Below are 27,035 nucleotides of genomic sequence, written 5' to 3' on the forward strand. Positions count from 1 at the left end.
GCTTACCTGACCGGCAGATACACAAAAACCCCAGTAGAACATCGTCTATGTCCTTGCCTTATGAAAACTAAAGAGGATCTTACACATTACTTCCTCTATTGCCCCATTTACTCGGGCTTTAGAGACGCATTGCTGCAAATTATACCCAACTCTATAACCAGTCCTGAAGATAGAGTAAAATTTTTGTTAGTTGATGCAAACCCACGCATTACCCATGTGGTAGCGGTCTTGGTGATGAAGGCCATGAAAGCCAGGGAAAGATTTATGGACGACAATGTAAAGACCCCATCATCGTCTGTTTAACTCGCTGCTCGTTTTCCCTCCTTTTCTATCTTGTGGGAAGAAGGTTTTGTTGGCATAGTATGTAATGAATTTTAATATTTTTTAACTACTGTAGTGTTGATTTTTGTGCACAGGCATGGTCCTCACAATAAACGGATTTGATTTTGAATAAATGAAAGACTTTTTTCCTTTTCTGCGGGGAGTTAAAACCATTAATGTTCCAACTTAATAGTTGCAGAGCCATGATGTAGTTACTTTGCTTTTGATTTTAATTAATTGATTTTAAATAATTTTTATAATGTTTTTATAATGTCGCACTATTTTGGTGTTGTTAGCCGCCCTGAGCCCGGCTTCGGCTGGGGAGGGCGGGATATAAATAAAATTTATTATTATTATTATTATTATTATTATTATTTTCCTCCAACTGCACCCAGTGTTTGTTCTTGTTCTGTCGGTGGTATCACTTTCTCTGAGTTGTCCAATCCAAAAGGTAGTGTTGCTATGTCTAGTATTCCTGTTTTTAGTGCTCTTGGCTCTTCTCCAGATTCTTTCTGCAGGTCTTCTCCGTGATCTTTCAAAAATCTTTCTTTATCGTCCACTGATCTTATTTTTATCTTTCTTCCTTTAAAGCTGAAGGATAGGCCTTGGGGAAATTCCCACCTGAAAACAATTCTATTACTTCTTAGCAGGGCAACCAGATCTCCGTAGCTGGACCTAAGATCCAGAAGGTATTTCGGGATGTCTTTAAATATCTCCACCCTGTTCTCCCCCCCCCCTCTTCCAAGCCTAAAAGCACTTATTATCTTAAAGTTTTGATTCTCAGAATCTAGGTTCCAAAAGTCTGCAAATTCCTGCATAAGTCACTTAGGTTGTCTTTCTCAAGTTCAGGTACGGCCCTGATCCTCAAGTTCGTTTGTTTTTCCTTCAATTCAATCATAGACAACATCGACCTATGGTCCTCGAGTTGCCTACATATCGGTGGTGTCTTCTCCTCTACAGCAACTGCTTTTTCCTTTGCTTCTTCAGCTGTCTTTCGGGTCAAAGTAGATTCCTGCAGCAATTTCTCAATAGTTTCTGTATTAGTATTCACCTTCTGTCCCAAGTTATTAATGTTTGTAGTGTTTTGATCAATTTTAGTTGATGCTTCAGCTACTTGTTAACTTAATTTTTCCAAAGATTCATTAATTTTGCCTAATGCCAGAGCTAAAACATCTTCAGATGCCATTCCTTTTGACTTAAGTTTTTTTATAAGATATTTATTAAAGTTTCAGAAATTATATAAAAACAAAACAGCAATACAAACACAAACAAAAACAAGTATAATTTCAATCCCTTATTTTCTTGTAACTTACTTCCCCGACCTCCTCATACCTCCCCTTTCTGTATTCCAATTTCTAATTATCAATTGAGCAAATCCTCTCCCTTATTTTTCATTTTATTTTTAACCTTTCTTTTCTTTTTACATGATCATTACAGCTGAAAACCACTTAACTTCTAAACCAACGTCATTCTAACATTCATTAATTTTGCAATGTTTCCTAAGATAATCCTTAAATTTCTTCCAATCTTCTTCCACCGTCTCTCTTTCCTGGTCTCGGATTCTGCCAGTCCCATATAGTCTATCACCTTCATCTGCCATTCTTCCAAGGTGGGTAGATCTTGTGTCGTCCAATACTTTGCGATGAGTATTCTTGCTGCTGTTGTAGCATACATAAAAAAAGTTCTATACTTCTTTGACACCACTTGGCCGACCATACCCAGGAGAAAGGCCTCTGGTTTCTTCAGAAAGGTATATTTAAATACCTTTTTCATTTCATTATATATCATTTCCCAGAAAGCCTTAATCTTTGGGCACGTCCACCAAAGGTGAAAGAATGTACCTTCATTTTCTTTACATTTCCAACATTTGTCATCAGGTAAGTGGTAAATTTTTGCGAGCTTGACTGGGGTCATGTACCACCTATAAATCATTTTCATAATATTCTCTCTTAGGGCATTACATGCCGTAAATTTCATACCAGTGGTCCACAACTTTTCCCAGTCAGCAAACATAATGTTATGACCAATATCTTGTGCCCACTTAATCATGGCTGATTTAACCGTTTCATCCTGCGTATTCCATTTCAACAGCAAGTTATACATTTTTGACAAATTCTTAGTTTTGGGTTCTAACATTTCTGTTTCCAATTTTGATTTTTCCACCTGGAAGCCAATTTTTCTGTCCAACTTATAAGCCTCCATTATTTGATAATAGTGAAGCCAGTCTCGCACTTTATCTTTTAATTTCTCAAAACTCTGCAATTTCAGTTTGTCCCCTTCTTGTTCCAAAATTTCCCAATATTTCGGCCATTTGGACTCCATATTAAGCCTTTTCAGAGCCTTTGCCTCCATTGGCGACAACCACCTTGGGGTTTTGTTTTCCAGCAAGTCTTTATATTTAATCCAGACATTATACAATGCTTTCCTGACAATATGATTTTTAAAAGCTTTATGAGCTTTAACCTTGGCATACCACAAATATGCATGCCACCCAAAAATATTGTTAAAGCCTTCTAAATCCAAAATGTCTGTGTTCTCAAGAAGCAGCCAATCTTTCAACCAGCAGAAAGCTGCTGATTCATAGTAGAGTTTAAAGTCTGGCAGGGCAAATCCCCCCTTTCCTTTGCATCAGTTAAAATCTTAAATTTTATTCTAGGTTTCTTGTCCTGCCAGACAAATTTAGAAATATCTTTCTGCCACTTCTTGAAACAGTCCATCTTGTCCACAATTTGCAATGTTTGAAACAAAAACAACATTCTAGGCAATACATTCATCTTAATAGCCGCAATTTGACCAGACAAGGAAAGCTTCAAATTTGACCAAATTTCTAAGTCTTTTTTCACTTCTGTCCAACATTTCTCATAATTATCTTTAAATAAATTCACATTTTTAGCTGTCATGTTAATCCCCAAATATTTCACTTTCTTAACCACAGTTAAACCTGTCTCATTCTGAAACCTCTCTTTTTCAATAGGTGTTAAATTTTTCTCTAATACCTTAGTTTTTAACTTATTCAATTTAAATCCTGCTACTTGACCAAACTTTTGAATTAATTCTAAGACCCTTTTAGTACTAGATTCTGGCTCTTGTAATGTAAGTACCAGATCATCTGCAAATGCTCTCAGTTTGTACTGTTTAGCTCCGACCTGTACCCCTTTAACCAGCTGATCCCTTCTAATCATGTTCAGCAAAATCTCCAGGACTGATATAAAAAGTAATGGGGAGATTGGGCACCCCTGACGTGTCCCTTTTTCTATCTTAAATTCTTCCGTAACCACATTGTTTACAATTAGCTTAGCTTTTTGTTCAGAGTATATTGCACCTATACCATTTTCAAACCCTTGGCCTACCCCCATCCCCTGGAGATTCTTCCTCATAAAACTCCAAGAAATATTGTCAAAGGCTTTCTCCGCATCCACAAATATCAAAACTGCTTTAGTGTTTATATTCACTTCTAACTTTTCCAAAATGTCAATTATATTCCTTACATTATCTGACAAACGTCTTCTCGGGAGAAAGCCCGCTTGGTCTCTATGAATCTCCTCCTTTTGACTTAAGTTGAACAGATGCTGCCCCTGGTGGTGCAGAAGGGCCAGATGCTGATGCTCTTCGCTGCTGCCATGATTTACCAGACCTTGTTGTTTTTTCTTGAAGCAAGTCTATTTTTTCTTTTCCATCTGCCATAACACTTTAACTGGAGCCCAAGGTTGATCCCACGGCCAGAGTTTGTTTTGAAGTGGAAAATTCCCCTGGCCAGTTGTAACAATTTCAAACTTCCTCTAGGGGGACACAGTAACAGTCAATACTTGTTGCATTAAAATAACTCTTTCTAGTCCCCCATTTAACAAAATAAGCAACAGTTTCAATTTCAGTTAGTTTTCTGTTACCTTAAAATCAGGAGAAACCAGTCAGAAACAATCTATCGCTCTTGCAGAGTTAGCTGTCAAAAATTACATTGTCCATAAGCAGCGCGCTTCACAATGCGGCAATCTTATTGTCCATTGGCAGCCTGTTTCCAGGCTTTAAGCGGTGGACTTTTGTTTCCTTTCCTCTCTTTTTGCAGGAAAATTTACTTCTCCCTTCCCCCCCCTCTCCTGCAACCAAGGGAGGGAGATCTCTTGTATTGATGTTAAGATTATAGTCCTTTTCAGTCGACTTTCCAGGTCTTAGCTTAGAAGTTCTTTGCTTTGATCTGTTAACAAGAAGCGGAAGGCGAACTTCCTGTTTAAACCTTCCCACTTCGGTGCCAAATTAAACCTTTGTTTCCCTTATTTTCAGATCTTCAGTTTTAACCTACTCACAGGTAGTTGTTTTGATGGCCGAATCGTCACAGGGAAAAAGTCCGGCAACAGCTGTGCGGCTTCGCTCCACGGAAGAAGCAGTTGGCTCTCAGCACCGCGCCGCTCACCCCGTTCGCTCCGGAGCCCGTAGTCGGGTTCCCTTGCAAATTGGGGTGCTGCTGAAGGTGCCCGCCGAGTCCCACGGTCACAGGCTTCACCCACCTGTGATTTTTAGAGGGGTCCCTGCTTCGCCGTAGCGGCAAGACCCAATTTCCGCAGAGCTAAATCCCTCAAAGTTAGAGGGAATCCGCCATTACCGATGGCGCCGACCCCGGACGTCGAGTCTTCTCATGAGGTGGCAAAAGTATTGCAGCCTCAGCTTCACGATCTGTCCTTCCAATGAGCACTCAGGGCTAATTTCCTTAAGAATGGATGCTTTTGCATAGACATGCAAATTTTTTAATGAATAAAGAATATTATTTTTTTTTAAAAAGGTTGCAATCAACTTAACATATGCGATACACGCGCTTCGCTCTAATGCCTTCTGAATTAACTTGCACTCCAAGACAAAGGGATACACTCCTGCTAAATGCACACTCGCTGATTACAGGCGCATACTTGGGAGAAAGAACTAGCCTTGCAAGGAAAAAGAAGCATCCCCTCTACTTCTCTTCCCTTCTCCCCTCGCCCCCACCCAAGGGCCAGGCCCATGCTTGCTCCCCTAAAACAAAATCTAACCAGGGACCCAGTTGAGGAGAGCTGCACTGAGGCGCATTCGTGGGAGCCTCCCTCTGAATCTTCCCGGGAGCAGGAGGACTGTATAGATTTGGACCAGTAGTTTGCAGAGGAACAGTTCAGAAGGCAGAAGATGGGAAATACTGGATAATGCTTTTATTGTGGCTTTTTTATTATTATTTCTGTACCCCCTTGCTAACCAAATAATTTTATACATATGAAAAGCAAATCTTGGATTGAGAAGATAATGGTTTGTAAAGAAGAAAAGGGTTTGTTGTTTTTTTAAAAATTGTTTCTCTGTTCTAAAATTTGGTTTTAATGTAAAGTGTGTCAATATATTTGGCTTTGTTTATAAAGCAGAAGTGACCAGCTGCTCCTGGAATAAAAAATGAGCTCTGTATCAACAAGTTTTACCTATAATTAAAGTTCTAAGAAATGTGAGATTTTCCACCCTTGAGTTTTTGAACTACAACTCCCCATTATTCTTGGCCATATGGGCTGAGGCTTATGGGTGTTGTTTCCCAACATCTGAGGTACCCCATTTCCCTCAAGCAGACAGATGCTGATCCACAAGACAAGGGCAGCCCATCATTTTGGCATTGAAGGGCGGAGGTCAAAACTCAACAGATTCATCACACACCTTGAGCATTCCAGATTCACACTCTCCCCGTTCATCTAGCAACAACTTGCAACTTCTTTTCTACATTTAGTATATGTGACCTTCATTACTTTAATACATATATACGTGTATACAAATTTAAATACCAACACCAAAACATCAAATGGATTCCATGCATTTAAAATTGATTTCCGCCTTTATGAGTTTCTTGATGTGAGGTAAAGAGTGAAACTTGAGTGGAACATTGCATACATTGATATGGCTTTTCACCTGGGTGAATTCGCTCATGAATATTAAGGTCTCCACATTGTCTGAAGTTCTTTCCACACTCCATACATTTAAATGGTTTCTGCCCTGTATGAGTTTGTTGATGTATTATAAGGTTTCTACTTTGACTGAAGCTCTTTCCACATTCAATACATTTAAACGGTTTCTCCCCTGTGAGTTCGTTGATGTGTTCTAAGACCGCCACTACGACTGAAGCTTTTTCCACATTCAATGCATTTAAACGGTTTCTCCCCCGTGTGAGTTCGTTGATGTGTTCTAAGGGCTCCACTGCAACTGAAGCTCTTTCCACATTCAATGCATTCAAATGGTTTCTCCCCCGTGTGAGTTCGTTGATGTGTTCTAAGGCCTCCACTAGAACTGATGCTCTTTCCACATTCAATGCATTCAAATGGTTTCTCCCCCGTGTGAGTTCGTTGATGTATTCTAAGGCCTCCACTACGACTAAAGCTCTTTCCACATTCAATGCATTGAAATGGTTTCTCCCCCGTGTGAGTTTGTTGATGTCTTCTAAGGTGACCACTTTCACTGAAGCTCTTTCCACATTCAATGCATTCAAATGGTTTCTCCCCCGTGTGAGTTCGTTGATGTTTTCTAAGGCCTCCACTAGAACTGATGCTCTTTCCACATTCAATGCATTCAAATGGTTTCTCCCCCGTGTGAGTTCGTTGATGTATTCTAAGGCCTCCACTACGACTGAAGCTCTTTCCACATTCAATGCATTGAAATGGTTTCTCCCCTGTGTGAGTTCGTTGATGTGTTCTAAGGTTTCCACTACGACTGAAGCTCTTTCCACATTCAATGCATTTAAACGGTTTCTCCCCCATGTGAGTTCGTTGATGTGTTCTAAGGTCTCCACTTTCACTGAAGCTCTTTCCACATTCAATGCATTCAAATGGTTTCTCCCCTGTGTGAGTTCGTTGATGTATTCTAAGGCCTCCACTAGAACTCAAGCTCTTTCCACATTCAGTGCATTCAAACGGTTTCACCCCAGTGTGAGTTCGTTGATGTATTCTAAGGTTTCCACTAGAACTGATGCTCATTCCACATTCAATGCATTCAAATGGTTTCTCCCCCGTGTGAGTTCGTTGATGTATTCTAAGGGCTCCACTAGAACTCAAGCTCTTTCCACATTCAATGCATTCAAATGGTTTCTCCCCTGTGTGAGTTCGCTGATGTGTTGTAAGGCCTCCACTACGACTGAAGCTCTTTCCACACTCAATACATTTAAATGGCTTCTCCCCCGTGTGAGTTCGTTGATGTTTTCTAAGGTCTCCACTACGACTGAAGCTCTTTCCGCACTCAATGCATTCAAACGGTTTCTCCCCCGTGTGAGTTCGTTGATGTTTTCTAAGGGCTGCATTCTGTCTGAAGCTCTTTCCACATTCAATGCATTCAAATGGTTTCTCCCCCGTGTGAGTTCGTTGATGTTTTCTAAGGTCTCCACTACGACTGAAGCTCTTTCCGCACTCAATGCATTCAAACGGTTTCTCCCCTGTGTGAGTTCGTTGGTGTGTTCCAAGACAGCCACTACGACTGAAGCTCTTTCCAAATTCAATGCAATTAAATGGTTTCTCCCCTGTGTGAGTTCGTTGATGTGTTCGAAGGGCTGCATTCTGTCTGAAGCTCTTTCCACATTCAATGCATTCAAACGGTTTCTCCCCTGTGTGAGTTCGTTGATGTGTTCTAAGGGCTGCATTCTGTCTGAAGCTCTTTCCACATTCAATGCAATTAAATGGTTTCTCCCCTGTGTGAGTTCGTTGATGTGTTCTAAGGGCTGCATTCTGTCCGAAGCTCTTTCCACATTCAATGCAATTAAATGGTTTCTCCCCTGTGTGAGTTCGTTGATGTGTTCTAAGGGCTCCATTCTGTCTGAAGCTCTTTCCACATTCAGTGCATTGAAATGGTTTCTCCCCCGTGTGAGTTCGTTGATGTGTTCTAAGGTCTCCACTACGACTGAAGCTCTTTCCGCACTCAATACATTTAAATGGTTTCCCCCCCGTGTGAGTTCGTTGATGTGTTCTAAGGACTCCAATACAACTTTCACTGAAGTTCTTTTCGCACTCCATGTATTTACATGGATTCTTTCCTGTGTGAGTTTGTTGGTGTATCCTCAGTCTTCCAAAGGGTCTAAAGCACATTCCACATTCCTTGCATTTAAACTGTTTCTTTGTTCTTCCCAATGAATTCACAGATGGCTCCGTAGAATTCTGACCATCGTCTTCCTCACCTGCTTGGGAGTGGGGGGGGGGGGGGGAGAAAATCCTGTTAGACTTTTAGGAAAGACAATAAATGAACCATCTTCCTCCGTCCATCCTGACTAGGTTTACAGGTTCAGCTTCTTGAGAAGCGCAGAAGCCAAGGCAAGTTGTAGCTTCCTGGGAGGAAGGAAGAAGGGATTCTGCTGCCTCTGTAGAAGCTCCTATTGGGCACCCACTTCCCAAGAGCCTCCACCCATTTTCAAACACCTTTGGCAATTCCTTCCGTCTGCCTGTCCCTTCTCCCTTCCTAAGGCTGGCATGGTATGGGCAGGAATGGCCTTGTGCCAGTTGCCCAAAGGGCCACAATAAATGTGATAATGTGTATCTCTGTAAATCCTCGAGTGTGCTTCTAAAACAGAAGTTATGGTAGTCTGTGCTTTATAACTGGTTATTTTGCAAGTTGCCGCCCCCCAATTGGGGCAGAAATACAGCTAATAGGAGAATCACAAAGATACAGCTGAAAGCTGGAACATGAGTCGCCACATGATGCAAATGGCTGCATGTAACACAGGTTCCCAACATGCACACCAACACAATGTCACAGAACGCGGTAGGGATCAGAACATATTCAGCAGAAATTGCCAGTGCTTGTTGCGCATGTGTATTATAATAAAATGAGGCAATGATGAATATCAGGAATACTTGGCTAGTTTAGATGTATTCAAGTCTCCAGGGCCAGATGAACTGCATCCAAGAGTATTAAAAGAACTGGCAGATGTGATCTCAGAACCACTGGCAATCATCTTTGATAATTCCTGGAGAACATGCGAAGTCCTGGCAGACTGGAGGAGGGCAAATGTTGTCCCTATTTTCAAAAGGGGGAAGAAGAGGACCCAAATAATAACCGCCCAGTAAGTCTGACATCCATACCAGGGAAGATTCTGGAGCAGATCATTAAGAAGAGTTTGGATTTGATACCCCGCCTTTCACTCCCCTTCAGGAGTCTCAAAGCGGCTAACAATCTCCTTTCCCTTCCTCCCCCACAACAAACACTCTGTGAGGTGAGTGGGGCTGAGAGAATTCAAAGAAGTGTGACTGGCCCAAGGTCACCCAGCAGCTGCATGTGGCGGAGCGGAGACGCGAACCCGGTTCCCCAGATTACGTGACTACCGCTTTTAACCACTACACCACACTGGCACTAAGCAAACAGTCTGTGAGCACTTAGAAAGGAATGCTGTGATCACCAATAGTCAGCATGGATTTCTGAAAAATAAGTCATGTCAGACTAACCTGATCTCATTTTTTTGTCAGAATTACAAGCCTGGTAGATGAAGGGAATGCAGTGGATGTAGCCTACCTTGATTTCAGCAAGGCCTTTGACAAGGTGCCCCATGATATTCTTGTAAAGAAGCTGGTAAAATGCGGTCTTGACTATGCTACCACTCAGTGGATTTGTAACTGGCTGACTGACCGAACCCAAAGGGTGCTCATCAATGGTTCCTCTTCATCCTGGAGAAGAGTGACTAGTGGGGTGCCACAGGGTTCTGTCTTGGGCCCGGTCTTATTCAACATCTTTATCAACGACTTGGATGATGGACTCAAGGGCATCCTGATCAAATTTGCAGATGACACCAAACTGGGAGGGGTGGTTAACACCCCAGAGGACAGGATCACACTTCAAAACGACCTTGACAGATTAGAGAACTGGGCCAAAACAAACAAGATGAATTTTAACAGGGAGAAATGTAAAGTATTGCACTTGGGCAAAAAAAATGAGAGGCACAAATACAAGAGGGGTGACACCTGGCTTGAGAGCAGTACATGTGAAAAGGATCTAGGAGTCTTGGTTGACCACAAACTTGACATGAGCCAACAGTGTGACGCGGCAGCTAAAAAAGCCAATGCAATTCTGGGCTGCATCAATAGCAGTATAGCATCTAGATCAAGGGAAGTAATAGTGCCACTGTATTCTGCTCTGGTCAGACCTCACCTGGAGTACTGTGTCCAGTTCTGGGCACCACAGTTCAAGAAGGACACTGACAAACTGGAACGTGTCCAGAGGAGGGCAACCAAAATGGTCAAAGGCCTGGAAACGATGCCTTATGAGGAACGGCTAAGGGAGCTGGGCATGTTTAGCCTGGAGAAGAGGAGGTTAAGGGGTGATATGATAGTCATGTTCAAATATATAAAAGGATGTCACATACAGGAGGGAGAAAGGTTGTTTTCTGCTGCTCCAGAGAAGCGGACACGGAGCAATGGATCCAAACTACAAGAAAGAAGATTCCACCTAAACATTAGGAATAACTTCCTGGCAGTAAGAGCTGTTCGACAGTGGAATTTGCTGCCAAGGAGCGTGGTGGAGTCTCCTTCTTTGGAGGTCTTTAAGCAGAGGCTTGACAACCATATGTCAGGAGTGCTCTGATGGTGTTTCCTGCTTGGCAGGGGGTTGGACTCGATGGCCCTTGTGGTCTCTTCCAACTATGATTCTATGATTCTATTCTAGGAACGTGAAACTCCAAAGGGACTTTTTTAAGGAGGCGGGAGACGCAAGAAAAATTTAGATTCTTTTGGCAACAATAAACATTAGAACAAGGAACTGCTGAGCAAAAACAAAAACAGGAGGGACTTCCGGCGAGGCAGCATGGCGGCAGCAGCAGAAGAAAAGAGCTCCTGAAGCCAGCCAGAGTAAAAGGCTCTGGTGACCGATTCCCGGACCCCCCAGAACTGCTGCTGCCAGCACTGCCAACGGAGAGGAATTGGGGGTGCCCGGGCATCTATCAAAGGAGCCAAAACACCCCCCCACGACCTTGATTGAGCCGGAAAGGCACCCGACCCCCCCCCAACAGCCGAGAGGAGCTCCAAAACCCGGAGGACAGTGGAACTAACGCAAAGAGGGAGAAAGAAAGGGAGAGAGGAAGAAGAAGAAAGAAAGAAAAAGGAGCCCTAAATTTACCGTTGCTGCCCCCATCTCTGCCGACGGGAAAGCAGAGGAGAGGTAGGTGAGCACGGTGAAGGCAAAATAGGCTTCGGGGAGGAAGGGAAGGAAAAAAAAAAACGCACGTGGCTGAGCCCTACCGGGAGCTCCAGCGGCAAGGAGAACACAGAGAAGCTGCATAACAAAGGAGACCACAGAAAAGAAAAAACAACCTTCCCCCCCTTTTTTTTTAACACCCCCTTTTTTTAACCCCTTCCTCCCCCTCCCTCCCTCCCTTTAAAGAAAATATATATATACATCTTTCTTATCCCTCCCCCCCATATACCTACTTTTACCACTTTTCTTTTTAAAAGAGGGGCCACTGCTGCTGCAGCCACCCTTTATTTGAATCTTTACTTTTATTTCTATCTTTTCTACTCACTATTTAAAGACACACTTTTCCACACACACATCCTCAATTTAAACCTCATTTTATTTCCACCTCAAACCCCCCTCTTAAGATTTAAAATGGCAGTACCCAGAAAACAGCCCTGAACCATCACAGGCCATTTCCTGGGACTGCCACTCCGCCCCAGACTTTCCACTCTCTTTTACCTACCCTCTTTTACCTATACTTTACTCATTAAAAAAAAAAAAAAAGCTCTATTTAAAGACACACACCCCCTTTTTTTTTACCTTTAATTCTCATTTTTATCTTTTACCCGTACATTTTTGGTTGCTTTTCTGCAGACGGAGAGTGGTGGCGGTGGTTGGGGGGACATATTATTATTATTTTTTAAAAGACAGAGCAGAGCCATACAATTATTCTTCTTTTCTTTCTCTTTTTAAAGCTCTTGTTCGCCTGCTCCTGAGGGGGGAATCTTTCGCCCCCAGCTACGACCACCACTCTCTTTTAAAACAAAAATTTCCTCCATATACCCATTTGGAGAACAAAAAATAACTGCATGGTTTTGTTTGATTTGTTTTTCTTAAGAATAATATTTCCCCCTGGTTATTGTTGTTATTTTTTGCTTGTGGGAAAGTAATTAAAAATGGAGGAAAATTAAACATATACCCTCTAATCTCTTGCATCTCTACCTGCTAACCTCCTTCCCTTTATATGAACTGTCTGTCCATTAGTCTACCCATCTCTGCTTACCTGCCCCCCCCCCCGCCTCGGCGGCACCGCTGAGGCATCTACAGAAGCCCTAGAGAAGTTCTTAAAACACAGGCTAGAAGTGACACAAATGACCACCTAATCCAAACGCTCTGTAAAAGCCACCAGCCAACAAAGCCTGATCAGCTCAGCAACCCAACAATACCCAGGAATCACCACTGCCACAACTCCTAACCACCGCTCTACTCCAAGAGGATGCCAAGCCAACCTCAAACCAAAACCATTAGGGAGACTGAGATGACACCAACCAGGGAGATGGCAAACAATGCTAAGATGGTAGCTCCCCTTCAAGATGATGACCACCCAATAACGAAACGAGATCTGAGGGAAATGGAAGCACGATTAGAAGAAGCACTGAAGGCCACAATGGCCCCCATGCAGGTACTAATCAACAATCTAACCTCCAAAGTGGAAGCTCTAGAGAACAAGAACCAAATGCAAGAAAGAATAATAGAACAATACCGGGAGGAGAACGCACGTGTGAACAAGAAACTGGACGAACTGGTAAACCAAATGGAAGCAGAACACAACGAGATGAAAATTAAGCAAGCCGACCTTGAAGACCGCAATAGACGTTGTAACATCCGCTTCCGCAACTTTCCTGAAAAAACAGAGGAGAAAAGCCCAGCAGACCTAATTATACGCTGGCTGAAAAACACAATCCCAAGCCTGAAACTTGAGGCAGAGGACTTGGAGAGGGCTCACAGAGCCCTAAAACCTATGCCAAAACCCAGCGCCCCCCCGAGAGACATCATTGTATGTTTCACACGCTACCGAAAGAAGGAAGAAATATGGCACCAACTCAGAAACTCAAGCAACCTTCGATATGGAGAAACCCCCATTCTGGCCTTACAGGACCTATCTCAGGATACCCTAAACCGGAGGAAAAGCCTGCGCCCATGCACCCAGCGTCTCCAACAAGCAGGGATCAAATACCGATGGGGCTTCCCCTTCCGCCTCATTGTAACAACGAACACAACACAACACATGGCTACCAACATACCTGAGGCCCTGCAACTACTAAAGAACCTTGAACTCGACCTCCCGCCGGAATGGAAACCGACAAACCCACCAAGTGACAGCCCCAACCACGAGGAAACAACAGCAAACAACTGGACAACGGTACAGAAGAAAAAGATACAACAGAAGCGGCGCAACAACGCAAACCAATACAGGCAAGCATCATGCTCAGAACCGTCCCGCCGGCCATACGACACAAGAAACCAGACCAAGATCAACCAAACCAACTCATCGCAGATGGACAACCCTACAACAACAACAACCCCGGCTGAAAGAAGCAACCAGGAAAAAACCACAAACTGAAGGACTGGTGATTCCCCCCCTTTTTTTCCCCTCCCCCCCCCAAAACATAGATTTAGTTAACACCATCAACACCCCCCCAGCCCCGCACCCCCACAGAAATCCCCACCCCAACACCAGTCCAGACGACCTCAACCACATTCCCCATCACCCACACCTTCAACATCCTCATACTCCATACTAAGGAAAAACAACTCCAACCTTAATAACACAACCCACAATCAGGCTAAAATCTGATACCCAACCAGCACTATGGTGGCACCAGAGCGTACCAGCACCCACATCCCCACCCCAACACACCAACACACCAACAATGTTGCTCATAACATTGGCAACATTGCTTACAAACCTTATACCTGACAGCGACGTTACAAAGTCACTTCACACTGTCTCGCTGATCACCCCCTATCACAGACAACAGGGGGGACGGCCTGTCCTTGAACATGGCCTCCCACACCAGCTGAGACCTAGGACCAACTGGCTAAATGCCAGATGGCCCAAAATACCCCAAACAAACACCTATATGACTACATATAGGAAACTCCCTACAACTTACCCCCTACTCTTTAACCCAAATCTCACTCTAATCCTACTAGCCCCCCACCCACCACACCCTAGGTCAGCGCAACCCCACTGGTTCTTTAAACCAGTGTTTCCCAACCTTTTTTGGGCAAAGGCACACTTGTTTCATGAAAAAAATCTCGAGGCACACCACCATTAGAAAATGTTTAAAAAATTAACTCTGTGCCTATATTGACTACAGTGGTGCCTCGCAAGACGAAATTAATTCGTTCCGCAAGTCTCTTCGTCTTGTGAGTTTTTCGTCTTGCGATGCACGGTTTCCCATAGGAATGCATTGAAAATCAATTAATGCGTTCCTAGGGAAACCGCCTTCAGACCAGGTCCGGGGACAGTCTGTCCCCCGACCTCTTCTGAAGGCTGGCGGGGGGCGAAAGTCTTTGCTCCCCCCCCGCCTTCAAAAGCTGTCCGCCCAGGCTTCGCGGACCTCTCCGCAAGCAGCGGCAGCGCTGCCGCTGCTTGCGGAGAGATGCCGGCATGCCGAAGCCTGGGCGCGCCGAGATCAGCGCGCCCAGGCTTCGCGGACCTCTCCGCAAGCAGCGGCAGCGCTGCCACTGCTTGCGGAGAGATGCCGGCATGCCGAAGCCTGGGCGCGCCGAGATCAGCGCGCCCAGGCTTCGCGGACCTCTCCGCAAGCAGCGGCAGCGCTGCCGCTGCTTGCGGAGAGATGCCGGCATGCCGAAACCTGGGCGCGCCATGATCAGCGCGCCCAGGCTTTGCGGAGAGATGCCGGCATGCCGAAGCCTGGGCGCGCCGAGATCAGCACGCCCAGGCTTCGCGGACCTCTCCGCAAGCAGCGGCAGCGCTGCCGCCCGGCATCGGGGCATGGTCCTATGTGGGCATGGCCTATGTGGGGCACGTTACAGTCCCGTGACGTCAGCGCCACGTAGGCAGCCAGGCAGGCAGACGGCGAGAGCCCCGCGCTGGGCGGCCTCTCCTCGCCGCCGCTGCCCCGCCTCTTGTCGCCCGACTCGCCCGCCTCCCTCCCACGGCACACCAGGCAACGTCTCGCGGCACACTAGTGTGCCGCGGAACACCGGTTGGGAAACACTGCTTTAAACAACACGAAGAGAGAGACACAAGACAACCCGAACGGGTTGGCATGGAATCGCCCCACATAATAGATAAACAAAATGGCTAACCTAAAAGCAATTACATTAAACGTGAGGGGGCTGGGAAACCCCATCAAAAGAAAACGCATCACCTCATACATAAACACCATGAAACCACACATCACCTTCCTACAAGAAATACACAATCCACCCAAAGGCAGCAAACTCCTGAGCGACCCCCGCTTTAGTCAACAGTGGGTCGCACAAGGCTCAGGGAAAGCCCGTGGTGTAGCCATAATACTCAGTAGGGACCTGAACTTCACTGCCACAACAGTCCTCAAGGACAAAAAAGGCAGATTCATTTTCGCTAAAGGGACACTAGATGGCAAAATCAAACTGACAATCGGCTCCATATATGCCCCAAACACGAAACAACTAGAATTCTTCCAGAAAACACTAAACAAATTCCTCTCCTTCTCTGAAGGGGAAGCAATCCTAGGAGGGGACCTCAATCTAAATATGAAAGGTATATCCCTGAAAGATATCCACCCCACAACCCCATGGGCAACCTTCCTCCGAAGGAAACCCCCAACAACCAGGAACTCTTACAAGTTACTAAAAATGCTAAAAAACAGGGGTCTCTATGACATTTGGGGTGAGCAAAACCCGGGAGACATCAGCCATACATTCCAATCGGGACGCCATGATACAGTGTCCAGACTGGACAGCATTCTACTCACACAGGGTCTGATTCCCTCAGTAGAATCAACAAACATAGGTAACGTTAAAATCACAGATCACGCCCCAGTAGAAGTCACTGTTAAAATAGGAGAAGGAACACAAACCACCCCATCCTGGTCCTTCAGTCCCATCCTAACTACAAACAAACAAATTAGAGAGAGTCTCACAAAAACCCTCCAAAACTACTTCAAAGAAAACGATGTAAACAATACAACAACGCCCCTCCTATGGGACGCAATGAAAGCAGTCACCAGAGGAGCTTGCATAAAAGAGAAAACATTCCTTAAAAAACAAACCTCCTCAAAAATTAGCAAAATAGAACAAGACATCACAGCCCTCTCATCACGCTACAAACAAACAGGATCTAAAAAACTCCTCAAACTTATAGAACAGAAAAGGAGAGAACTAGACTCCTTAGAAATCAACAAAACAATGATCAACATTCTATACTCTAAACAACGTTTCTATGAATATGGAGGGAAAAACTCCAGATTACTAGCAAATAGATGTAGGAAAAAAGCACTCAAAACAAGAATACACTGCATCACCAAAAAAGACGGCAACATAACATTCTCCCCCAAAGAAATAATTTCAGAATTTGCAGAATTTTACTCCAACCTATACACCTCCCATAACCCACCAGAGAGGGAAATCAAAAAATTTCTAGCAGGACTGACCATGCCTACCCTAACTGATGAGGAACAGGAATTCATGGATAGCCCTATCACCCCAGAGGAAATAGATGCGGTCCTCAAAAACTTGAAACCACACAAAGCCCCAGGCCCAGACGGCTTCACAGCAGAATTCTATAAGAAATTCAAAGAACCCTTGATGCCCTACATGACCCGCCTATTCAACGACATCATAAAAGGAGGCCCCATCCCCAAAACCTGGACCCACTCCAAAATAGTCTCCATCCCAAAACCACTAAAAGACAGCCTCAAAGTAGAATCATACCGCCCAATCTCATTAATAAACCAAGACTACAAGATATTCACATCAATCTTGGCCAACCGCCTAAAAATCTTCCTACACAAGTTAATAGCCCCAGACCAGACTGGCTTTGTCCCTGGCCGCAATATAACAGACCCCATCAGGAAACTACTGAACCTGATCGAACACAGCAAGGCAACCAAACTCCCATTGACAATTATGTCCCTAGACATACTCAAAGCCTTTGATTGCTTGGAGTGGAAATACATATTAGCAGTACTAACTAACATGAAATTTGGCCCCAACTTCCTACAAATCCTCAAACAAATATACTCCCAAGCCTCAGCAAAATGCAGAACTAACAATATGGATTCTAACACTATAGCTATCCAAAGAGGCACGAAACAAGGATGCCCACTGTCTCCCTTCTTATTTATCCTGGCTCTGGAACCCCTAGCAATCCGCATCCGAGCAGCCACAGACATCAAGGGAGTGGAAATAAAAGGCAGGACCTATAAATTAGGGCTCTTTGCAGATGACCTAGTGGTCACAACACCAGACCCCATAAGCACAGCAACCTCCCTAATCAGAGAACTCAACGCATTTGCAATGGTGTCGGGCCTACAGGTAAATTTCACAAAGTCAGAAGCTATGTGCTTCAACACCCCTCCTCACACCCAAAAAGAACTCACGAAGGTCACCAAAATAAAACTTTGCCACACCAAGTTCAGATACCTAGGGGTACAAATAACCAGAAACCTCAATAAATTATACCTCCACAACTACAAGCCCCTGTGGCGACAAATTAACAAAGACCTAAAGAGATGGAATAACATGAACCTCACTCTCTCAGACAAAATAGCCATGATCAAAATGATCACACTCCCAAAACTAACCTACCTATTCCAAACCCTCCCAATCTGGATCCCCTCAACCCAACTTCACAGTTGGCAGAGAAAACTACACTCTTTCATCTTCTCACATAAAAAACCAAGAATAAGCCCCAAATACCTGCACCTCCCCACCTCAGAAGGAGGATGGGGAATCCCCAACATAGAAGCATATTACAACGCCAACCAAATACGCCATATAATCCCATATGTACTAGAAGATGAGACAAAACAATGGGTACACCTAGAGAAGGACACAATTGAAAACACCTGCACCACAACATACCCACTCCTCCCAAACAAACTAAAGAAAATTCCCACAACACTTAACAGGTACACACAGACCATGCTCAAAGCATGGAAAACACAAATAGGCAAACTATCCCCAACCCCATCCCCACTAATCCCCCTGGCATACCACCCATTATTCCACCATGCAGCACAAAACCTCAAGATAAAAACCTGGCGAACCAAAGGCTTGTATCGCCTAATAGACTTTTATAAAAATAACAAACCCTTGTCAACACAAGAAATACAAGACAAACTAGAAGACACCCAAATGCCCTGGTTAACACAACACCAACTACATGCCCTCTTAAACAACCCAACAGTAAAATCAGCAGCAACTAGGCCCCTGACAACCTTCGAAAACCTCCTCCTAACAACAAAGGGAAACGGTAAAGGGATGGTATCCGCAATATACAAAATACTACTCCAAAATCTCGCAAATCCCCTAGACGCAATCAAAAATCAATGGGAGAATGGCATAGGCTATGAGATAAACCCCACTCAATGGACCAGAATGTGGTCTAAACCCCCCTTTAAATCCATATCAACGAAAAGAAAAGAACTCACACTGAAACTCACCTACAGGTGGTACCTAACACCAAGGAAACTAGCGCTAATACACCCAGGAACCTCACCAAAATGCTGGAGAGGGTGCACCTCCACAGGCACATACTTCCACATGTGGTGGGAGTGTCCCAAAATCCAACTATTCTGGACAACAGCCATACAAGAAATTTGTAAAATAACTAAGCAAGTAATAGACACCACCCCAGAATTGGCCCTACTAAACATCTTCCAAGACAACAATGCCCATTTACACCACAAAGAACTCATAACCCACCTGCTCTCAGCAGCCAGAAACACCATAACCAGACACTGGAGAGACCTGTCAGGAGTAAGCATGGACCAATGGTATCAAATAGTATGGGAAACAGCCCTACTAGAAAAATTAACTAATAAACTGAAACTGACACGGGGACAAACAGAAGAAGATGCCTTCACCCCGGTATGGCTCCCCTTTATCACACACACAGCCCAACAGGACAATGACAATAATCCACCAACAGCATACAAATCAATATGGCTAACCTGATCCAAAACACCCACCCACCTCACTCACACACGAAAACAAAGATCACCACAGCCAATCACAAGCAAACAATCACACCCTAGGCCAACCCCAACCTCTCTCACCACCAAAGGAACACAAGTGAACAACACAAGCACGCTGACACCAAACTCTACATACATTAAACATAATAGAAACACCGCCACCCAATCCCACCCTTATCCATCTTCCCTCTCTCCACCCCCCTTTCTCTTTTCTCTCCTTTTTTATTTTTATTTTCTTCTCCCCCTAATGCCTCAACAAATGAAATGGATTTGTAAAAATGTTACATGGGGAAAAATATATATGAGGCACTACACTTCTGTAAAACAAGAAAATCCTTAATAAAATATTTTTTAAAAAAAACAAAAAAAAAAACAAAAACAGGAGCATGTGCTGAAGTTCTTGCGGAAAGGGGGCGGGGCCTTCAAAGGTCTCATAATCGACCCAAAACAACACAGAGGTCTGCCTGTCAATTGCAGTCCAGTGCTTGGACATCTCTGGTGTATAAGATTGGTTGAAACCGAAATGCTTTGTTTGAAATTATATAAATACCAATGCCTGGACCACATATGTGGTGGAGGCGTGAGGAAATTAAGAAATTTTGGATAGTAGTACACGAAGAACCAAAGAAGATGTTGAAAATATAAAAAACAAACCAGATACATATCTCCTTGGATTGACAGAAGATGAGATACCACGGGGGGCAAGAATTTTTCTCTATGCAAGTACAGCTGCTAGAATAGTGATTGCTGCTAGGTGGAAGTCAAAAACTATACCCACAAAGGAGGAATGGATTTGTAAACTAAATGAATATTTAATTCTGGCAAAATTAACTGCTATAATAAGAAATCAGTTGTATCAAAAATTTAAAAAGGAGTGGAAATGTTTTGATGAATATATGGCAAAGTATTGCTCAAAAAAAGATATGCTAATATGCCTAGATTAAAATGTGAAGTACTGGATGGAAGAATAATTAGTAAGGAAAGATAATAAGAATATATAGATGATTTGAGAAGATTGTAGAATGCAAAGGTTATTGTAAAGTGTATAATGTGGAGGAAATAGAATGGGGGCGGAGGGAAGGAGGAAGGAGAAAAGAATAAAATGATGGACTGAGGAAATAGAAATGTAAATGTATGGGGGGATGGGGAGGAAATGGTGTTGGCTTTGGTATATCTGTATTGTAAAGTAATATGTGAAAACCAATAAAATAATCTAAATGGGGGGGGGGGAGCCAAAGCCATGAACATGATCATCTGACGCATCAGGATCTGTACCAAGTAATATTTAATGACCATGTCCTTCATGGATCAATGCCTTGTCATGGCAAAGGGGCTTGAATAACTCAGAGACAAGGAGAAGGGGACGACAGAGGACGAGATGGTTGGACGGTGTCCTCGAAGCTACAAGCATGAGTCTGACCAAACTGCGGGAGGCAGTGGAAGACAGGAGTGCCTGGCGTGCTCTGGTCCATGGGGTCATGAAGAGTCGGACACGACTAAACAACAACAACAACAACATAACTCAGAGACGCTATGAGCTATGCCGTGCAGGGCCACCCAAGACCGACAGGTCAAAGTGGAGAGTTTTCAGTAAACTTGATCCACCTGGAGCAGGAACCAGCAAGCCACGCCAGTATCCCTGCCGAGAAAACTCCATGGTCGTATAAAAGTTATGACGCTGGGTATTGTTGGCCAAGGGGTGTTAAAGAAGGATCAAACATTTTTTATGTATGCAACAACAGCAGCAAGGATACTCGTCGCCAAGCATTGGAAAACTCAAGATATACCCACACTGGAAGAATGGCAGATGTAACTGATAGACTATATGGAATTGGCCGGGCAGAATCCGAGACCTGGGAGAGGAGACGGTGGAAGAAGACTGGAAAAAAATTAAGATTTATTTGCAAAAATATTGTAAATTGTATGAATGTTAAGCAGGATGCTTGATCATAAACAATTTGGCACCATCGGAACAGATGAAGTGAATTATGAAGATAAGTTAAATTTATGAAAAATCAAATTTTTTTTTTAGATAACTATTAGGTTAAGCTTATTGTTTTAATAGAGTGAAATGAATATATCTAAAATTTAAGATATAACATTGGAAAACTAGATTGTAAGGTGGGGACAAGGTGATAAATTTGCTGGATTAATTTTTATAAATTTGGAACGCAGGAGCGGGAGATGTGAGGAAGTCCAAAGAGGACAAGAAAATATGTTATAAAATGTGATATTTTTGTATGTTTTGTTTTGTGTGTTGTAACCAAAAAATCTTTAATAAATATTATAAAAAAAAATAAAAAAAAAAATTATGACGCTGGAAGATGAACCCTGGAAGTGTGCCTGGAAGTGAAAGAAAAGTCCAGTGCTGCAAAGAAAAATATATGAACCTGGAATATGAGATCCATGAACCATGGTAAGCTGGATGTGGTAAAAAATGAAATGGCAAGAATAAATATTGACATAGTGGGCATCAGTGAACTAAAATGGACAGGAATGGGCGAATTCAATTTGGATGATCATCATATCCTACTACTGAGGACAAGATTCCCATAGAAGAAATGGAGTGGCCCTCTTAGTCAACAAAAGAGTGGCAAAAGCTGTACTGGGATGCAATCTCAAAAATGATAAAATGATCTTGATACAAATCCAAGGCAGACCTTTTAACATCACAGTAATCCAGGTTTATGCACCAACTACCAATGCTGAGGGACGTGGGTGGCGCTGTGGGTTAAATCACAGAGCCTAGGACTTGCTGATCAGAAGGTCGGCGGTTTGAATCCCCATGATGGGGTGAGCTCCCGTTGTTCGGTCCCTGCTCCTGCCAACCTAGCTGTTCAAAAGCACCTCAAAGTGCAAGTAGATAAATAGGTACCGCTTCGGCGGGAAGGCGTTTCCGTGCACTGCCCTGGTTCACCAGAAGCGGCTTAGTCATGCTGGTCACATGACTGTCTGCAGATAAATTCCAGCTCCCTCGGCCAGTAAAGCAAGATGAGCGCCCCAACCCCAGAGTCAGCCATGACAGGACCTAATGGTCAGGGATCCCTTTAACCTACCAATGCTGAAGAAACTGAACTTGACCAATTCTAGGAAGACAAATCCAAGGCAGACCTTTTAACATCACAGTAATGCAGGTTTATGCACCAACTACTGGGGCTGAAGAAACTGAAATTGACCAATTCTAGGAACAAAAGAGTCAACAAAAGAGTGGCAAAAGCTGTACTGGGATGCAATCTCAAAAATGATAGAATGATCTATCCAAGGCAGACCTTTTAAGATCACAGTAATCCAGGTTTATGCACCAACTACCAATGCTGAGGGACAGGGGTGGTGCTGTGGGTTAAATCACAGAGCCTAGGACCTGCCGATCAGAAGGTTGTCGGTTCGAATCCCCATGATGGGGTGAGCTCCCGTTGTTCGGTTCCTGCTCCTGCCAACCTAGCAGTTCGAAAGCAGGTCAAAGTGCAAGTAGATAAATAGGTACCGCTTCGGCGGGAAGGTAAATGGTGTTTCCATGCGCTGCTCTGGTTCGCCAGAAGCGGCTTAGTCATGCTGGCCACATGCCGATCTGCACACAAAAGCCAGCTCCCTCGGCCAGTAAAGCAAGATGAGCGCCCCAACCCCAGAGTAGGCCATGACTGGACCTAATGGTCAGGGGTCCCTTTACCTTACCAATGCTCAACAAAATGAACTTGACCAATTCTAGGAAGACTTACAACACCTTCTAGAACTGACACCAAAGAAGGATGTTCTTCTCATCCTAGGGGATTGGAATGCTAAAGTAGGGAGTCAAAGAGATAAAAGGAACAACTGGTAAGTTTGGCCTTGGGAGTTCAAAATGAAGCAGTGCAAAGGTTAATAGAGTTCTCTCAAGAAAACAAGCTGATCATAACAAACACTCTTTCCCAAAAACACATGAGATGACTCTACACATGCACATCACCAGATGGGCAGCATCGAAATCAGATGAATTTTATTCTTTGCAGCCAAAGATGGAGAAGTTCTATACAGTCAGCAAAAACTAGACCTGGAGCTGACTGTGGCTCAGATCATCAGCTTCTTCTAACAAAATTCAAGCTTAAACTGAAGAAAGTAGGGAAAACCACTGGGTCAGTGAGATACAATCTAAATCAAATCCCTTATGAATACACAGTGGAAGAGAGGAACACATTTAAGGATTTAGATTTGGTGGACAGAGTGCCTGAAGAACTATGGTTGGAGGCTCGAAGCATCATACAGGAGGCAGCAATGAAAATCATCCCAATGAAAAGGAAATGCAAGAAAGCAAAGTGGTTGTCCAATGAGGCCTTACAAACCGCGGGGGACAGAAGGCAAGCAAAATGCAAGGGAGATAGTTAAAGATACATGAAATTGAATGCAGACTTCCAACGAATAGCAAGGAGAGACAAGAGGGACTTCTTAAACGAGCAGTGCAAAGAAATAGAGGGAAACAATAGAATGGGAAATACCAGAGATCTGTTCAAGAAAATTGGAGATATTAAAGGAAGATTTTATGCAAAGATTACCATTATAAAGGACAAAAGTGGTACGTGTGGGAGCCATGAAGCCATGGCAGAGGCTTGTAATTGTTGCGTGGTGCCTCGCTGACCGGCATGTCTGTGCCTTGCAGTGTATTGAATGTATTGACCTTATATGGAGTTGTGTTCCCTCTGGGCAGTAATTATCTTATATGGTGATGGGTGTTGTAAAGCCATGATTGGGCGATGTAACGTGAGACACTGGCAGACGGCCATGCAGGCTGGGAGAAAAAGGATAATAAAATTACCAGAGAGGAGAGAAGTCGAAGGAGCTGCCCTCCATCCTGAAAATACTGCTGTCTCTCTGTGTCTTTTTTCTATGCTGTGCACCATTTGATGACGGCTGGTTTCCGTCAGGTACGGACCTTACAGAAGCAGAAGACATCAAGAAGAGGTGGCAAGAATACACAGAGGAATTATGCCAGGAAGATATGGATGTCCCATACACCCCAGGTAGTGTGACTGATGACCTTGAGCCAGACATCCTGGAGAGTGACGTCAAACGGGCCTTAGAAACCACTGCTAATAACAAGGCCAGTGGAAGTGATGACATTCCAGCGGAATCTTAAAAGATGATGCTGTTAAGGTGCTACACTCAATATGCCAGCAAGTTTGGAAAACTCAGCAGTGGCCAGAGGATTGGAGAATATCAGTCTACAATGCAATCCCAAAGAAGGGCAGCGCCAAAGAATGCTCCAACTACTGCACAATCATTTCACACACTAGCAAGGTTATGCTTAAAATTCTACAAGGCAGCCTTAAGCAGTACGCAGACCGAGAACACCCAGAAGTGCAAGCTGGATTTTGGAGGGGCAGAGGAACCAAAGACCAAATTGCAATACTTAGGGATTAGGGAGAAAGCTAGAGAAATCCAGAAAATCATCTACTTCTGCTTCATTGACTACGCAAAAGCCTTTGACTGTGTGGACCACAGCAAACTATGGCAAGTTCTTAAAGAAATGGGAGTGCCTGATCACCTCATGTGTCTCCTAAGAAATCCCTATGTGGGACAAGAAGCAACAGTTAGAACTGGATATGGAACAACTGATTGGCTCAAAATTGGGAAAGGAGTACGACAAGGCTGTATATTGTCTCCTTGCTTATTTAACTTATATGCAGAGGACGAGATGGTTGGACAGTGCTCTCAAAGCTACTAACATGAGTTTGACCAGACTGCAGAAGGCAGTGGAAAACAGGAGTTCCTGGCATGCTCTGGTCCATGGGGTCACAAAGAGTCAGACACGACTAAGTGACTAAAGAACAACAACGATGTCCAGTCAGCATTCCCTAATGTAGAAGCAATTCTGAGAATGTTCCTCTGAATGATGATTGCAAATTGCCATTTGTAAAGATCTGTTTCTTGACTGAAGAGGATAAAAAATGAATTTGGAACAACAATGTCTCAAGATAAATTATGTTACTTCAGCCTCATGTACATAGAAAGTGACAAGCTAAGCAGTTTATCATTTGATGATATCCTCAGTGACTTTGCTTTGGCAAAGGCAAGAAGGAAAGTATTGTAATTTAGATCATGTTTGTGTACTGTTTGTATACACAGTACAGAATGAATCATGATAAAATTATACAGTTGAATGGGTATTGGGTAGATGCAGTAATACTATTAGTCCTGTAAAATAATTTTAATGTAAAGGTGTGTACAGTATTGGTATTATTTATAAATGTGACATATTACTAGAAATACTGTCTTTTACACTCACTAAGTGTAACAGGGTACAAAGGTCTGCTGTCCCAATGAAGAATGTGGACTATTATGGTAATATTGATACTGATATAAAAAATGCATTGTATTAACTACAATTGCATTGTACAGGTTATCACACTTAATTTAATATTAATAATCCTATTTATAATTATTAGTAGTTTGCATCATATATTTACACCTATTATTATAGCAAGTTTCTAGGACTAGATTAGCATTCTTTGTAAATTGTGTTTCTAAAGGAACTTCTGTTATTGCCAAATGCCAATGTGTTTGCATTAAGTTTGTTATGAATAACAAAATCATTTTAAGTTAGAGCTTTATAATTATTTCACTATTAATATACTTCGTAATTGTATTTCAGTTCAACAATTACCTTGAGAAAATACATACTCTGTTCTGTGCAAATGGTTTTAGATACCGATTAGGACCATAAATTACCATACAGCCTATATTCAACACAAAAAACAGCGACAATTTGTTGTTGACAAAGGACAGCTGGGCATATAAAGGGCCCCATGACCTCCAGTAGTTTAGGGCCTCATCAAACCTCAATCCAGCCCTGCCCCCACTACTTTATGCAAGGAGTTCAAGGAACAAAGAGCTCTTTGGAGGAGGCCTCAGCCCTTCCTTCTTCCTGCCAGGACCCCCCTGCCTTTGTTTTCCTCCCCATCTTTCCCTCTTTCTCCCTCTGCCATCCAGCAATCCATGTCCCCATCTCCTCTACAAAACGGAAGACTTGGATGTTTGGATGTTTTTGGTGTTTCTTATTTTGTTGGAAGCCGCTCAGAGTGGCTGGTGAAACCCAGAAAATGGGGGGGGGGGTTAACGAATATCATTTATTTATTTATATATATACCGTAATTATTATTACTATGGCGAGCCTTGCCAGCAATACTCAAATCTCACCCCTTTCCCGCCTCCTTCCCTGCAACATCATTTGCACTAGATTCGGGCAGGAAGAAGCTTCTCTCTTTCCACAGCGGAAACCCCTCCCCCCCCCCACCTTCAAGGCCCCATTAAGAGAAACAGCTCCCTTTCCTCCCTTCTCTTCTTCTCCCCGTCCCGGGGCTTCTCATCCTGGACCCCCCACCCCTTGCCAAGCCCCTTCCCTCCTTCCACGCCGCTGGCTTTGCACTCACCCGAAATCCTGGAGATGGCGGCGACCCTGGGCAGCGGGGGCGGGAATGGGAGCCCCCGCCTGGGAGGCAGGATATTTCCGGGGGCGGGATAATTGCAGTACCCAGCCAATGGGGAGAGGAGGGAGGGAAGCTGGGCTTCCAGTTGAAGGAAGGTATGCTCGTTGCCTTAAAGAGTAAAGGCAGAGAG

General features: G+C 43.7%; 1 protein-coding gene across 1 annotated transcript; it reads right to left on the reverse strand.

Moving 5' to 3' along the window:
• Positions 1-1,517: 1,517 nt before the first annotated feature.
• Positions 1,518-27,035, reverse strand: LOC144325901 (uncharacterized). The gene is given in 3 exon segments (XM_077920754.1): positions 1,518-6,395; positions 6,397-8,470; positions 26,849-27,035. Coding segments are annotated over 2 exon segments (2,247 nt in total). The 5' UTR covers positions 8,382-8,470; positions 26,849-27,035; the 3' UTR covers positions 1,518-6,133.

The sequence above is a fragment of the Podarcis muralis genome, chromosome 2, assembly GCF_964188315.1.
Source record: "Podarcis muralis chromosome 2, rPodMur119.hap1.1, whole genome shotgun sequence".
Taxonomy (NCBI): domain Eukaryota; kingdom Metazoa; phylum Chordata; class Lepidosauria; order Squamata; family Lacertidae; genus Podarcis; species Podarcis muralis.